General features: G+C 47.4%; 2 protein-coding genes across 2 annotated transcripts; both read right to left on the bottom strand.

The window, feature by feature from the left end:
• Positions 1–2,470: 2,470 nt before the first annotated feature.
• stc1l (stanniocalcin 1, like) lies at positions 2,471–4,987 on the bottom strand. The gene is made up of 5 exons (XM_029516473.1): positions 4,864–4,987; positions 4,618–4,760; positions 3,206–3,313; positions 2,996–3,099; positions 2,471–2,762 (listed from the first exon to the last, which is right to left on the bottom strand). Exons 1-5 carry the CDS (start codon positions 4,985–4,987, stop codon positions 2,471–2,473), a joined length of 771 nt encoding a protein of 256 aa, XP_029372333.1.
• A 2,260-nt stretch (positions 4,988–7,247) lies between these two features.
• On the bottom strand, positions 7,248–15,163 carry LOC115052396 (cGMP-dependent protein kinase 1-like). Its single transcript, XM_029516472.1, has 20 exons — positions 14,950–15,163; positions 14,551–14,686; positions 14,412–14,478; positions 14,230–14,329; positions 13,384–13,497; positions 12,281–12,386; positions 12,129–12,192; positions 11,907–11,984; positions 10,983–11,071; positions 9,445–9,510; positions 9,288–9,362; positions 9,097–9,193; positions 8,860–8,999; positions 8,691–8,780; positions 8,480–8,621; positions 8,230–8,393; positions 7,709–7,831; positions 7,561–7,623; positions 7,414–7,480; positions 7,248–7,346 (listed from the first exon to the last, which is right to left on the bottom strand). The coding sequence occupies exons 1-20, from the start codon at positions 15,161–15,163 to the stop codon at positions 7,248–7,250; spliced, it is 2,094 nt and encodes a 697-aa protein (XP_029372332.1).
• Positions 15,164–16,527: the final 1,364 nt, after the last annotated feature.

The raw sequence follows: 16,527 nt of genomic DNA, 5'->3' as shown, positions 1-16,527 counted from the left end.
GGTGGCAGAAGTCCCAGAGGACGCTGGGCGGAGGAGCTCAGATGAGCAGCGTCATCATTTATCACGGCAGCCTGATGTGAAGAACAGCTGGACTGTGCTGGACTGTGTGACAAAAGGAAGCAGCTCGCACACCGACAGGTTCACACAGGGAGGAAAGACTGCCCCCCCCGACAGACGGGCCGAGGGGGCTTCACGTTCATGACAGTTATGTCCTCAGTGTTGATACTGTAAATAATAGTTTGTGATAAATGGACGACCGAACTGAGATTTAAAGGAAGAAAAAGATCCGAAGACTACCTGAATGAATAAAATGCACAGTAGATCGTTCCCTCCTCTGAGATCTCTGTGGACCCTCATTTATTGTATTTTACAGTCATTTATTCTTCCCTTTATGTTGATACGATTGTTGCATCAGTAAGTTTGTGTTGCCAAAGATGATGGTCCACGTTAACATTGCACTTAGCGTCCAGTTACACAACATGCTTCCTGGTGAATGTGTATAATAACTGATTAACACAATTAAAATGCTCCTGAGTTCTCACTGACATTTTGTGAAGTTGATTAAATCTGTACGTCCATGTTGATACCAGACTGATCCAGGAGGCTAAAACCTGCAGGTCCTCCGCAGACCGGCAGAAATAAACATGTTTACAGCCTCGTTTGGGCCTCTGGAGCTAATTTCCGTCCTTAAGGCGGTGGAATCTGATATAACTCATCTGTTTTCCAACAACCAGAGGAAGCCATCAGAGGCGCCCCTGAAAGATGGCGCACATCGAGCCGCCCTTCATGGTCATCAGACCGACCAACCATTAACCTTCATCGTTCTCCGGCGGCGGAGCTTCTTATGTTAAATATCACAGAATGTGGACCATCAAACTTCTTTGGACTTGACTGTGAAGGAAGTCTGACGTTTAACATACGACAGGATCAATGTGTGACGTGTTATTCCCTCTGTAGCTCCTGGCTGACAGTACAAACACAATGTTGTGTGCTATATTGTGTTACAGCTTCGTACCAAATTGGATGAGTTCACGCAGCCTCTGGCGACCTCTCTTCTCTTTCCTGTTTTCTGCAGTGAGCCGACTTCCCTGAAAACCTGAATCACTTCCAGACAAAGATTCTCCTTCATGAAGGACAGCGAACTTCTCAGATCTGAACCAGCAGTACCTTCGCTCTGAAGGCACATGTTGAAGGTCTGGGCCTTTAAAAAGAATAGAAAATATGCATTTTAATATACATTTAAAGTCTCCCAACAATGAGGGGAGCAGACTGACCCTCCGATTAGCTGTAATACTACACGAAGAAACCGTTTTAAAAGTACACATCAGGACACTGAGCCTTTTCTGTCAGAGCAGCTGATTAGCAGCTCCGATTCCTGGAAATGAGGCTGTTAACACCACGTCTGTTCTGGTGTCGACCAACACGGCGCTCCGAGCTCCCGCTGAGCCGGACCCCCCCTCTGCAGGATGTTTGGTGGGGGGGCTGATGGAGGTTAATGGGCTGTGACAGTGAGCTGAGGAGCTTTTTACCTGGTGGACAGATGGCCAAGTGGGGTGTGAACCATCCTGGCGTCACTTAACGCCTCCAACAAGCCTGAACAAACAGGACGGAGCGATGGGGTGATGAACAGTCGGGGTCAGAGGTCACACCACTCACCTGCACTGATGACGTCATCAGTCACTCAGGTGAGTTACAGCCTTTGTGAGCTGTTTAATTTGAGGAAGTTTAACAAAAGTTCTGTTTTATCAGAAAAAGAAGAGGAAGTCGTGCTCATACTGAGGCGGATTGAGTCAGAGTGTTTGTGATGGATCGATCACTGAGCATCATGGGAATGATGACCTGTGCTGCCCCCATGTGGCCTCTCTGGGTTTAAACAGGTGAGAGCTGACGTTTAGAATGACACTTTGCTTCAGAACTGATTCAAGATCATTCTTCTGATTTCACTCCAGCTTCAGATCTACTTTCATCCATGAAGCTACTATTCATCAACACGTTCTACTTAAAATCAGACTTTGCAAAGTGAAGTAAAATGAAAAAACAGGAAACAAATGAGTAAATGAACCGACACCCGACTGAGCAGCAAAGAATCACATGAGCCAAACTGAATCATGTCGCGTGTTTTATTTCTAACACAAAGAGCAGAGTTTGTTTCACCGTCACACAACAATGTGAACCTCACGGCCCCTCAGAGGAGTCACAGGGGGCCCCACGACCAGCGTGGCCACCCCCGACCTCCACGGCCTCTTCCTGCTTCAACTACATTAAATACAACAGCACGTCAGCTTCATAAATTAACTTCTTTAAGAAAATAAATATGCGGTTTTCACTGAAGTCTGTCTCTGAACAAATCAACCAAATATTAACACCGACACAAAAAATGATCATTAATTCCCAAATCACCGTCTAAAGGTAATCATAGTAAGATATAATTGCATGGTAATGTGCGCGATTGTGTGAGTAAGTTTGTCGTCTATTTCTCAGCTTTAGCTCCGCCCTCGCTGTCATCCACGGACCTCCTGGCGAAGAGGTGGGTGGGGTCCCGGCCTCTGAAGCCGGGCTGGATGTTGAACACCGGCGTGTTCCTCCAGCTGGACGGGTTGTTGTAAGCAGCGGAGCCGGAGCCGGCGGCGCAGGGTTTGTTCTGGACCAGCTGGAGGAAGGTCTCCATGTCGGGGCCCAACCTGGCGATGAGGCCGGCCCTCACCGCCGCCACCGTCTGCTCGTCACACGCCTGCAGGGTCTGCAGCAGAGTGCTGTAGTATCTGCAAAACACAGTCAGGTGAGTCTGCTGCAGAAAGCAGTCAGAATGTGTTGAAGTCTATGGGAAAATGTCCCTCCTCCTCCCTGATGAGTTTCTGGTCTCAGTCTGAAATACAACATGGTGTTCATTTAGAGGGAAAGGGGAGGGGTTAGGGGCGGGGCTAGCACAGGAGATGGATTAAGGGGTGGTTCTTTCAGAAGGAGCTGATACCAGAAAAAAAAAATCCACCCTCACCTGTTGGGGAAGTGAGTCGGCACCTGCACCACCTCACCGATGGCGTCTGGGTTGGTACGAGCGACGGTGCAGATGTCCAGGCTGGTGTAACATTCCTCCTGAACCTGTTTAAAGACGAAAAAGGGAAAAGACACTGTGAGGGGTGGGAGACGGGAGACAGGAGACAGAGATGGGAGACGGGGACAGAGACGAGCTGGTGAGTTCACTGACCTCAGCGATCATCCTCTGGAAGATGTTACAGCGACGGATCGTCTGAAAAACCTTCGATGAAATTCCCTGAGAGATGCAGTGAAGACTCTTCTTCACAAAGGTCTTACCCTGAGACAGACAGACAGGTGGGAGCAAGACAGTCAGGTGGGAGCAGTCAGACAGAGAAACAGTCAGTCAGTCAGGCAGACAGACAGTCAGACAGACAGTCAAACAGTCAGACAGAGTCAGACAGACAGTCAGACAGACAGACAGACAGTCAGACAGACAGACAGTCAGACAGACAGTCAGACAGACAGATAGACAGTCAGACAGTCAGACAGATAGACAGTCAGACAGTCAGACAGATAGACAGACAGTCAGACAGACAGTCAGACAGACAGACAGTCAGACAGATAGACAGTCAGACAGATAGACAGTCAGACAGACAGACAGTCAGACAGATAGACAGTCAGACAGTCAGACAGACAGTCAGACAGATAGACAGATAGACAGTCAGACAGTCAGACAGATAGACAGTCAGACAGACAGTCAGACAGACAGTCAGACAGACAGACAGACAGTCAGACAGACAGACAGACAGTCAGACAGTCAGACAGTCAGACAGTCAGACAGACAGTCAGACAGTCAGACAGACAGACAGTCAGACAGACAGACAGTCAGACAGATAGACAGTCAGACAGATAGACAGTCAGACAGTCAGACAGACAGACAGACAGACAGACAGTCAGACAGTCAGACAGACAGACAGTCAGACAGTCAGACAGACAGTCAGACAGACAGACAGACAGTCAGACAGTCAGTCAGACAGACAGACAGTCAGACAGACAGTCAGACAGTCAGACAGACAGACAGTCAGACAGACAGTCAGACAGTCAGTCAGACAGTCAGACAGACAGACAGACAGTCAGACAGACAGACAGTCAGACAGACAGTCAGACAGACAGACAGACAGACAGTCAGACAGATAGACAGACAGACAGTCAGACAGACAGTCAGACAGATAGACAGACAGACAGTCAGACAGACAGTCAGACAGATAGACAGACAGTCAGACAGACAGTCAGACAGACAGTCAGACAGACAGACAGATAGACAGACAGACAGACAGTCAGTCAGACAGACAGTCAGACAGACAGACAGTCAGACAGACAGTCAGACAGTCAGACAGACAGTCAGACAGACAGTCAGACAGTCAGACAGACAGAGTCAGACAGTCAGACAGACAGTCAGACAGACAGTCAGACAGACAGACAGACAGTCAGACAGACAGTCAGACAGACAGTCAGACAGACAGACAGTCAGACAGACAGTCAGACAGACAGTCAGACAGACAGACAGTCAGACAGACAGTCAGACAGACAGACAGACAGTCAGACAGACAGACAGTCAGACAGACAGTCAGACAGACAGACCTCTGTGTTGAAGGTGGCTGCTGTGTGCAGGAACAGCTCACAGATCTCGTGCATCCCGTCGGTGTCACAGGTGGAGTTTTCCAGACAGGAGAAGAATCCACATCCGACGGCCACAGCTCCATTCAAACATCTGGCCACATCAGCTGCACACACAGACAGACACACAACGGTGTTTAGTGACAACTGAACAGAAACAGAAGCTGAAGTAAATCCTAAAATCAAAACCAACAACAAGCGGAGACTCACTCGGGCTGTTGGCGGAGAAGCGGGCCCGCCGAGGAGCGGCCTCCTCCGGCAGCAGCTGGAAGCAGGAGGCCGAGCTGAGGAGCAGCAGGAGCGGCAGGAGGAGCTGAGCGGAGCCGGGCAGCATGCTGGAGGAGGATGGTGAGGATGATGAAGATGAAGGCTCTTCCTCCTGATCCTGTCTGTCCCGCCACAGACTCCACAGTTGGGATTTATAGCAGCCTGGTTGGGACGAACCAATCAGAGCTCGGGAGGCGGGGCTAATTGTTTTTTCATGGTGTAATTAACCCGCAGACCTGATTGGACGGTTTCCGAGCAGCTGTGACCTCATCAGACAAAATTAGACTTTAAATTTGTCTGTTCAAGCCCCAAATCACGTTCATGCATTCAGCCATAATCAAAAACACAACTTAACACAAAAACAATCACATAAAATGGGCCGCATCCATAAAACAGCTTTATTAAAGCTCATAACTGAGCTGAGAGTGTGTGTGGTTGTGTTGTTGTGTTGTTGCGTTATCTCTGCTAACTTGTCACTTTCTAAAAATATCACATCGGGAGGAAACTTTTTGTGATTCTGGTCACGTCCTGGTTCAGTGGAGGTTAAAGACCTGATCAGGGATCAGGGGTCAGATTAAAGGTCCCTGAGATCTTCACCTGAGGGGCCGCAGATCAGCGGTCCCTGTGCAACCAATCCAGAAGCTCACAGTAAAACCAAAGTATACACAACTTGTTCTGTTATTCAGGAGTATTTCCTGAAATAAATCTGGTCCCCCATGAATCATCATCATCACGACACTCTTCAGCGAGGAGTTCTTTGGAAATGTGTTTTCAGTTTGAGGACTTTGCTCAGATGTTGTTTAATTGGAACATTTTAATCATTTGTGGTTTGAACAGTTTGAAATTAAACCTGTGAGGCGTTCAGGGGTCAACGTCTGTGTGGGAAACTGTTGGAAACAACAACACAACAACACAACACTGGTTGTTTAATACGTGAACTTTGTTGTTGTGACATATAAAATCTGCTAAAGGTCTGGATCCTCTCCCCTCCTCGGTCCAGAAGTGAACTCAGCTTAACTTTTTCAGATTTCAGTGTAAATGTATCCGAACCAGCAGTTTGTTCGCTCTGAACCGTCCGTTCCTCGGAAAAAAGATTCAGATGATGCAGATCTTTGGTCCTGGTCTCTCCATCTGCTGGAAATGGTCCCTCATTCACTTCGATGGGAGTCTTTTATTGGTTCTATGGACTTTTCAGCCAAATCACTTCTGCACGCTTGATGTTTATGAAAATATATTAATAAGAAAATCATGATTTAAAACAAATATGGAAAAACTGCTGGAATATTACATATGAAAACATTTAAACATTATATGTGATAACTAATGATCAGATTTGTCACTGTGTTTACAGCTACAGTATGAAACCTTATTAAGCATTTATATTCTGAGGGTGTTACCAAAAGATCCCATTATTATCTTCATATTTTAGATGTATTATATTTATGAAATCATTCTGTTGTGAATAGACATTTTTCAGGTATTATCAGTGCAGCTTGTCGATGACTACAGAAACATTTATTTGAGCAGTTTTTGTGAAACTTTCAGGAGCAGAGTAACTGTTTTGTGTGTGTGTGTGTGTGTGTGTGTCGGTGTTGTCGAGGTGGAAACTGTGTGTGTGTCTTATCTCTGTGAACTGTGGGAGAGTCGTTAGAGGAGGCGTTGGTGTTTCCATCACGGCCTTTTTCACCACAGGAAGCGCTGAACCTTGATGACTTCACTAAGCCCCGAGGTCAACAGGCGCTGATAAACATCTCCCCCCTCTCACACTTTGGTTTTCATGACCTCCCCCTGCAGCCAGAGCCCCCCCAGCCCGAAAACACCATGTGGGAAGAATTATCATCTCACCTCAGGCTCGTTAAAGCAGCAGAGGTCCAGTTACACCGACCGTCAAAAAAACTTTATTTGTTCTGTAAACACGGCAGATTTCATTCATTTGACCAAAAGTTAAATCAATTCCCTGATCACAGTCCAACCAGAGTCCAAGACCAGAACCAGAACCAGAACCTGAAGCCAGGACCCGTTACTGCAAAACACCACACAAACACACAAACCACACAGGAGGTCCATCAACACACAAAATGCACAACAAAAGCTTATTTTACACTCACTGATTGTGTTTTTACAGATCAGTTTAACATGAGAGGGTGACGACAGTGAAACGACATCACTATGACATCATTGCCAGGTTCTGTTGCTAGGCGACACCTATTGGTCGTAGTGATGACGACGGGACAGACGGAAAAGTGACAAAGTCACAAATGTACAGCAGGAACACAATTCACAGCATCAGGTTCCTGTCCGGTTCTGATCCGGTCTCTCCTGTCCTGTTAAAACTCCAGGTCCCAGCCGGACTCTTCGTCAGGAGGCGGGTCCTCGGTGTCTTCTGGGAAATAGTCGAAGTTGCTGCTGTCCAGCGGCCCGTCCACCTGATGGAGACAGACGGAAGATGAGAGAAAGGTTTCTCTGTTTTAGAAGACGCTGATGGAGACTCACCGCCGGCGTGAAGGGCGGGTTTATGGTTCCCTGGCGGAGGCCGTCCCAGTTGAAGCCTTCAAACCACCTGAAGCAAAAAGTCATGTTGCCATGACAACGAGCTCAGCTCCACAGACGTGAAGATCTCAGAGTGAAAGAATGACTCACTTGTGTTTCTGAATGTCCTTCACGCCGTTTTTCTGATTCCCCAGCCGCTCTGAAGGGTTGTCCCTGAAACATCAACACACACTGATCAACAACGCTGCCACAAAAAAAACTAAACAAGAGAAACATCTCACAAGGACGGACTGCCAACCTGCAGAGCCGCTTGATGAGATTCGCAGCGCTCTTTGTGATCTTCTTCGGAAACTCAATCATGTCGATGCCTCTCAGGATGATGTTGTAGGTTTTCATCGGATCAGAGCCGGAAAATGGAGGACTGGAGACAGAGACAAAACCTTTAACTGCCTCAATGAATCCACCAGGACAAAAGAAATTCAGTTCCTGATTCCAGAAATGAAAAAGGATCAAATCAGACGGAAGGATTTCCACCACAGAGCTCCATCCATCTTCTTAGTCTGAGCTGGGAATTTCAGACTCTCCTGGGGGGGTGTTCTAAATTAACTGTCCCAATTCAGGCGCTAAACTGTCCCACTTTAAGGATCCTTCATAAGCAGCTGACAACCGTGTCCTCTTTTTCTCTCCAACATGTCTCCAACTCATATCTTATAATCTTATAATCTCCAACATTATATTATGGGAGGGACTGAAGCCTCTCTTTGAGGTTTTGGGGGGACGAACTTGTGAACTTCCTGTCAGACGGATTTGCTGCTGTACCTTCCACTGAGCAGCTCAAAGACCAGGATCCCCAGAGACCAGCAGTCGGCTGAGCTGTCGTGGCCTTTGTTCAGGATGATCTCGGGGGCCACGTACTCAGGAGTCCCACAAAACGTCCACGTCTTCTTACCAAGACCCACCTTCTTCGCGAAGCCAAAGTCCACCTGTGGGACAGAAAAAGACACTGAAGACTCTCTGTGTGAAACAGCCACCTGGCATTTTTGGACGTGTCCAGAAACACGGTCAACACCAGCTTGGCGTATCCTCTGGGGTCCAGAATGATGTTCTCGGGTTTCAGGTCCCTGTAGATGATTCCTCTGGAGTGCAGGAAAGCCAGAGCCTCGACGACACAGCCCGTGTAGAACCGAGTGGTGCCGTCATCAAACGAACCCCTGAAACAAATCAGACGCTGACCGTCGTGCCTCAGGAGACGTCCATAACAGCTGAACGTGTCCCCTCACCTGTCCCTCAGCAGAGTCCACAGCTCTCCTCCCAGGCAGGCCTCCAGCAGCATGTACAGATACTTGGAGTCTCTGAAGGTCCGGTACAACCTGAATGTGCAACACGTGCTCCATCAGGTTGTTCTGCTTTACTCAGGAAAAGAAGGAAACGGCTGAGTCTGGATCTGACCTGATGATGAACGGACTGTGAGCCTCCATCATGATGCAGCGCTCCGACAGGATGTGGCCCTGCTGGCTCGTGTCCAGGATGTGACGTTTCTTCAGCACTTTCAGGGCGAACGATCGATTGGGATCGTTCTTCAGCTGGACCTGAAGACCCGAAAACACACAGACGAAACATTGTGACCACTGACGGCTCAGCCAGGATCCGGATCAGGTGGTCGTGGTGTCACACTGATGGACCCACCAGCTCCACGCGGCTGAAGCCGCCCATCCCCAGAGTGCAGATGATGTTGAAATCACTGAGGGAGACCTGAGAGAAGAAATCTGCCTCGGCCTGCAGCCTGCAGAGACGAAGATGAGAACGTTTGTAAATTCAAACAGTCGGTGTTTGGCCTGAAAAGGTTCCAAGGTTTTTGTCCTCGTCTCTGGACTCACTTGGCTTTGACCTCGTCGCTGTCGTGCTGCTTGTTGTTGACGTCCTCCAGTCCTCCAATCAGCTGTTTGAAGGACCTGAGAGTCAAACACAAAAGTGTCCGAACAAAAGCCGGCTCACAGAATCTGATATTTCTGGTTGACAAAGAGAAACATTCACTCTCTATCGATGACCAGACACGTGACGTCTCCCGCCGCTGTGACGCTGGCTGTTCGAACGTCCTCCCTGAAGAGACACACAGGTTTGTGTTGCTGTTGTGTTACAGATGCTCTTACGAACTACACAAGTACTCAGGAAACAACATTAAAAAGATTTCTCAGGGTAAATGTCCAGATCAGAGTGCAATGAGTGAAATATGAATCTATCTGTGTACATTTGGATTAATCGTGCAGTTCTAATTTAAACTCGACACATAAAATCCCACAAACACCAAATGAGTGATTTTCTTGTCAGAGAAGGTGCGATGAAGCTGAAAACCCCTGAAGGTAAAATCAGCGATGACTTCATGAATCATCCGGAAGAAGGTGAAGTTTAAGATCATCACAGTTTCACAACAGCAACATTTCTCATTATAGCTGTTCACTTCATTGTTTTATTTGGTTTTCTGAAGTTATTTTTTTATGTAATTTGATGTATTATGGAGCAGATTCAAATATTTAAATTCAAGCTAAAGATATTTTTCTGAATAAGTAACTGAAAAGGTTAGTTGATTATAAAATGAGTTTGGCCAGTCAAAGTCACTGTGGTGGATTCTGGTGGACTCTGGTGGATTCAGGTGGACTCAGATGGACTCTGGTGGATTCACATGGACTCTGGTGGACTCTGGTGAATTCACATGGACTCTGGTGGACTCAGATGGACTCAGATGGACTCAGATGGACTCTGGTGGACTCAGATGGACTCTGGTGGACTCTGGTGGACTCTGGTGGACTCAGACGGACTCTGGTGGACTCTGGTGGACTCAGATGGACTCAGATGGACTCAGATGGACTCAGACGGACTCTGGTGGACTCTGGTGGACTCAGACAGACTCTGGTGGACTCTGGTGGACTCTGGTGGACTCTGGTGGACTCAGACAGACTCTGGTGGACTCTGGTGGACTCTGGTGGACTCAGACGGACTCAGACGGACTCTGGTGGACTCTGGTGGACTCAGATGGATTCTGGTGGACTCAGATGGACTCTGGTGGATTCACATGGACTCTGGTGGACTCTGGTGAATTCACATGGACTCTGGTGGACTCAGATGGACTCAGATGGACTCAGATGGACTCTGGTGGACTCAGATGGACTCTGGTGGACTCAGACGGACTCTGGTGGACTCTGGTGGACTCTGGTGGACTCAGACGGACTCTGGTGGACTCTGGTGGACTCAGATGGACTCAGATGGACTCAGATGGACTCAGACGGACTCTGGTGGATTCTGGTGGACTCAGACAGACTCTGGTGGACTCTGGTGGACTCAGACAGACTCTGGTGGACTCTGGTGGACTCTGGTGGACTCAGACGGACTCAGACGGACTCTGGTGGACTCTGGTGGACTCAGGCGGACTCTGGTGGACTCAGATGGACTCTGGTGTACTCTGGTGGACTCTGGTGGACTCAGACAGACTCTGGTGGACTCAGACGGACTCTGGTGGACTCTGGTGGACTCTGGTGGACCCTGATCAGGAAGTGTAAGCGTGACGTCAGACTCACCCTTTCAGCGCCTGCTCTCCGAACCAATCCCCTTTAGTCAGCGTCTTCACCTGCTTGTCGCTGGCTGCGTTCTGCTGAGAGACTTTCACCTGCAGAGAACACAGATCACAATCTTCAGCTAAAAATAAAACCAGACGATAACCCCTCCTCCTAATAACGAATTAAACTGTCTGGGATTCTCCGCAGAGACAGGAAATTATTATTTTAATTAGCACGTTTTAGTTCCTCAGTTTGGTTTTCCGAGAATCGGTGAATTATTATCCGTCGTGTTTTGGCTGGTCATATTCTGCAGCAACAAGCCAACACTCTTCCTGTTGTTGACTCCCAATTGGCTCTGACAACACACACAAAGAACAACACAATAACACAACCGCCTTTCTCACCAAGTCTGTTTGAATCTGTTCATCTGCTGGATTTCATTTTCTAGCAGCACAAGATTCAGAGCGTTAGACGTTCAGGAAGATCCGTCCACGCTGGCCGTTCCGTGTTTGAAGGATTTAATTATTCACAAGCTGGAAATCTGGCTCTGTTTGATTTATTTCATCTGTTTTGATCCTCCATCATCTCTGAATTCAGGAGCTGAATGATCTCCATCCTGTTTGATTAATTCAGACTGTTGGTGGTTTTTCACGTCAATATTATTTCCCCTGCCAGCTCCCGATGAATCATGGGATTTATCGGCTCCACCTGTTGGATCCAGACAATTTATTGACACAATCAGCCGCAGTCAAAGTTCACGGTGGCTTCGACTGATTGTGGCAGTCGAAGGCGGTCGGTTTTTATCTGACGGGTTGAAACATGAAAAACAACCAGCGACCTTTAAGGTCACGCTCCAACTTTTTGTCTCTTTCCCTCCCTGTTGATTGTTCTGCTCTTTATACTTCCTGATAAATCTTTCATTAACCTGTTGTCATCATTCCTCACCTGTCCTTCGCTGATGATGAAGAATGTGTCTCCGGTGGCTCCCTGACGGATAATGTAATCACCGTCGGTGTAATGAGTCTGAGGGAGAGCAGAGATCAGTTTGAATCATGCAGACGCAGCATATCGCTTTGCAGAACACAACGTTTCTGAACATTTGTGTTTGTCAGATGGAGCGACAGATGGCAGAAACAGGCCAGAGAGCGAATGTTAGGATATCATCACCTCCTCCAAAACATCAGCCAGTTTACTGAGGACGTCCTCAGGTAGCGACTGAAAAGAGGGAACGCTGGGAGAGGTGGAGAGAGACGTGAGTCATCCTGAGGCGGTGAGAGCTCTAAAAACAGCGGAGAGCTGAAGGTGTGAAGGGGCCGTACCTGCGGAGGAAGTCGGTGTACTGGGAGTGCTTGATGAGGCCGGTCCTCATCATGATGGTCTGGAAACCCTGACGGTCGATCGCCCAGAGCTTGATGTCCGTCAGGGCTGAAAGAGATGGTCACTTCACATCGTCTGTATCATTTTAAACCACAAAATGGAGGTTTGGCGGCTCCATGCACACAAAAGAAGCGTCCTCGCTGTCACTTCTGGTGAATTCTCAACCCAAAATCACACAGGAAGTGACCTCCACATGTTAAGGATTCATTTAGTTGTCTCTCATAGAAATGTTTCATGTTCCTTCAATATCATGAGACGTTTGAAAGCTGGTGACTGTTAATGTGTCATTAAAACAGATGAACCTGAAGCTGAAATCATCTTCATCATGTCATGCTACCAAAATGACACTAAAACTCCGGAGTCTCACAACTGTCAGTGTGAAAATGAATGCAGCTCTAATTCTTTAAAAAAGAGAATGAATTGACACCAGAATGTTGTTTTCTGCGTAGCTCTGAACTAAACTTGGTAATTACTCAGACAAGCTGATTCCTTTAGTGCCTCTAAACGTGTTTTTCTGCTCCTGCCTGAATGAAACAGAGCGACACAAGGACGCTGATTGGAGGCGTCAGACAGAGAAGAGAACGACGGGGACGACGAGCTGGCTGCTGTTTCATAACCCACACAGCTATCTGAAGCTCTTCTGTCAGCCACAATTAGAAAAGCCCTGAAACAGACAGAGCTGAACTTCATTTTTGAAGGCCTGATGAAGCAGCCACTTTTATTTTTAAGCCGAATTTAAAAATGGAAACACAAAATTAGAACAAGAAATAGAAAGAGCAGCACCTGAAGTCTGCACAGAAAATAAACCCAGATGAAAAACTGCACTTCCAAAAATGAGAAGAAGCATTTTGAGTGTTTTAGTGAATGGACCTTAACGAGAGCAGCAGCAGGACTGCTGTCTGTGCCGGCAGCTTCCATTTGGCCCTGAACGCATTAAAGCATTCACTAATGGACAGAGAGCTTCGCTGACAGGCGGCTCTCATCCATCGATCAGATTGTGTCAAACTGCTGCAGAAATGTTGAGCCTGTGCGTTTGTGTGCCTACCTGTTACAGTCGCTGTGCGGGTGCAGTTGTACAGGATGGCGAGTTCTCCAAAGACTTTTCCCGGACCGATGCTGCACAGTTTCTTCCCCTGTTTGGTCACCTCCACCTGCCCCTCTGTGGGAGAGAAAAGGAAGAAAGTCTTTCCATCCAGATAACACAAAACGTCCAAATGCAAACAACACAGTTGTGTTTCTGTGAATACGACCAATTAAAGATGGTGACAGATTTCCAGCTTCTGCTAATCGCCTGCAGAGGATATTTGTTTTGTGACGACGGTGTCTGGGAAATGTAACAACAGGAAGGAGAAGCTGCATGTCAGAGATGTCTTATCTGCATTTCTCGTCCAGCCTGCTCGGCGAAGGCCGTCCACAAGGTACACACTGAAATAATAATTATTTTATATTTCCGGGCACATCACAGACCCAGCTGAGGGACCAGGCTAATCCCTGGAGAGACACTGAATGGACAGATCATTAATCTGAGCAGGAGACATAAAACAGCCTGAAGGGACCAAATGGAGGCATTACGGGACACAAAGTGAAGTGTGAGGAAGCCTGGAGTGGAGAAAATAACAGGAAGAGGCTGAGCTGATTTTGTTTTGGATAGTCGTCGTTCTGTGTGGAAATTGTGTTCAGCTGATCTCAGTCAGACACTCTGTCGTCAAAATCAACTCGTTCTTCACTCCCAAGGACGGAGAGTCTTTCACACAGTGAGGGAAAGATGGAAGGAGGGGCGGGGTGTGACGGATGGACCAGCCAATCAGGACAGAGTACAGGCTAAAGGAACATGGCGTCTTTTCCCAGAGTTCGCTGATGAGCTGACGGCACAGAGCAGGTGAGACCTCACCCTCCAGGACGTAGACCGTGGAGCCGTCGTCTCCCTCCTGGATCACGCAGCAGCCTTTGGCGAGGCTGGTGGGATACATGCAGTCCATGATGGTGAGGATCTGCACACGTCAGGCGACAAGTCAGGTGATTTTTAAAAGTCAGACTCCTGAGACGGACGAAGGAGCTCAGACGTGTCCTTACCTGCCCGTGTTCCAGGTGCTTCATGAAGTCGTTGTCCATCAGGGCCCTCTGGATCAGCTCTCTGGACCTACAAACACACAAAAACTGTGAAGAGGGATCAGTCTCCATCAGTGTGTGTCTGTTAGTGTGCGGTCCTCACTCTTTGGTCTTGCAGTAGCTGGTGAGGGTGACGTCGGTGAGCTGTGACGGGTCCAGAGCGGTGGGCTCTGCTGAGATGGCCTGCCTCTTGGTGCGCTGCGGCTCATCGGGTGGAGCGGCTGCCTGAACGGCTGCTTCTACAACCATCCAGACGGAGAAGTCAGACATGTTGGAGCTGCTCCGATCGGAAACGTCATCATCTCATATTCAACAGAGGACATAAACTGAAACTGGAAACAGTCGGCTCTTCGGTGAAGTGATGCGGAAAAGATGTTTCAACTCTGATGTTGCTGAGCTGCATTTCTTTGATTCTGTTCAATTTCTGTTTGATTTGTGCGACTGACGTTGTGGCTCAGTCTGTCGTTCTGACCTGGCAGGTGTGGCGATGCTGCTGACTCACCTGTGCTTGCTGCATCTGCAGAGCTGGCGGCGTGCTGCGAGGCGCTGCGATGGCGGTCCAGCTCCACCTGCAGCTGCCGGATCAGGTCGTCTTTGGTGTCCAGCTCCAGCTCCAGCTCGTCGATGAGAGCGTCCCTCTGACGGAGCTCCTCGATCTTCAGCTGCAGGGCCAGCTGAAGGTCACGCAGGGTGCCCGCACTTTTAGACGCCGCCATGTGATGGAGGAGAGTCTGAACTTCACTGTCAGCTCCTTTCTCATACGTCACACAACTATTTCTGTCACGTTGCTGCGAACGTCTCCAGGAGCTGAAACACACCTCCACCTGTGAATGTGAGCACACTTCATGCACAGCTCATTTTAAAATAATGATGTTTCTTTAGCTATTTCAATCATTTTCATGTATTATTGGGTAGAAAAAGGCAAACATGGTGATCAGCTGAATGTCTTAATGGAGACGATGATCAGGACAATCTGTCATTTCAGACCTTTAAAATAATAACAAAAATCACTATCATCTAATAATGATACACATTTGGATTTATTGTCTCTTTGAGGCTTTTAACCACTTTTAGTACCAAACAGTGTTTTTCATGAGCGGTTTAAATGCAGGATGAATATTTTGCGGTAGATTTCAGTCTCTCTGTCCAAACATCCTCCGTCTTTCTGCTTGTTAATGTGCTCAATAAGTAAACTATTGATCCTGATTACAGTCAATAATCACACAGTGCTGTTTCCTTCGGATCCATCATTCACTCACTTGTTCAGGCGGGACCGACCGTCACAGTCCTGCAGGAGGAGAGTCCGCTCCGCGTCGGATCGACCAGCTCCTTCAGCCAAACCAATAATCACCAATAATCATCAATAATCTGAACAACTCACAGATGAGCACGTGAGGGTGACGTCACTGTCCCGATTGTTTAAAAAACCAACAGCAAAGAACCAGAGAGAGAGAGAGAGCTCAGAGGATGGAGGCACAGCTGAGTTTGACAGCACTACTACAAAATAAAAGCCACCACATGCTTTTATACTGGAAGGCTGGAAGCTCTGGTGACAACACAAAGTATTCCCTCAGATAATCCGACAATCAGAGTCAGATCAGACAGCAGCAGACTGTGACAACACCAACGAGCAGCACCACAAATCCAATTTGAAAGAGAAAAGTCTGTCATCAACAGTTCTGTCACATTAAATTGTTTTAATAACTTCATTTTTTACACTCAAAAATATTTCTGCTTGTGTTTTTAACATCGATATTCTTCCCGTTATCATTATTTATTTTATTAATCTAAAGATTTTATAACAGCCTTTTACACACTTTCACAAGCTTTAAACACAACTGACTGGCTCTTCTCGTCACATAAATCAAATGAGTTTTATTTGTATTTTCCCCTTTAATTTAGCCTTTCTAATGTTAGATGGTTGTTTGTTTTGAACTTACTTTGATTTTGTAAAAGAGTAAACTTTGATTTACTCTTGTGAACTTTTACTGAAATTTGATTTTAACTTATTGAAGAAAACTGTTTTTTTTTTTATATTTGCAGCATAAATTATCTGCATGCTTTTTCCACCACGGCCTGT

Source organism: Echeneis naucrates, chromosome 12 (genome assembly GCF_900963305.1).
Source record: "Echeneis naucrates chromosome 12, fEcheNa1.1, whole genome shotgun sequence".
Lineage (NCBI taxonomy): Eukaryota > Metazoa > Chordata > Actinopteri > Carangiformes > Echeneidae > Echeneis > Echeneis naucrates.
This window is presented reverse-complemented; position numbering and strand designations above follow the sequence as displayed.

Coding starts and splice junctions, on each gene's coding strand:
- LOC115052396 (XM_029516472.1), bottom strand. CDS start 15,163: ATGGCGGCGTCTAAAAGTGCGGGCACCCTGCGTGACCTTCAGCTGGCC. Junction 9,194..9,287: donor AGCGACGAGGTCAAAGCCAA/GTGAGTCCAGAG, acceptor TCGTCTCTGCAG/GCTGCAGGCCGAGGCAGATT. Junction 8,781..8,859: donor CACAGTCCGTTCATCATCAG/GTCAGATCCAGA, acceptor TTGCACATTCAG/GTTGTACCGGACCTTCAGAG.
- stc1l (XM_029516473.1), bottom strand. CDS start 4,987: ATGCTGCCCGGCTCCGCTCAGCTCCTCCTGCCGCTCCTGCTGCTCCTC. Junction 4,761..4,863: donor CTTCTCCGCCAACAGCCCGA/GTGAGTCTCCGC, acceptor CTGTGTGTGCAG/CTGATGTGGCCAGATGTTTG. Junction 2,763..2,995: donor CCGACTCACTTCCCCAACAG/GTGAGGGTGGAT, acceptor TGTGTTTTGCAG/ATACTACAGCACTCTGCTGC.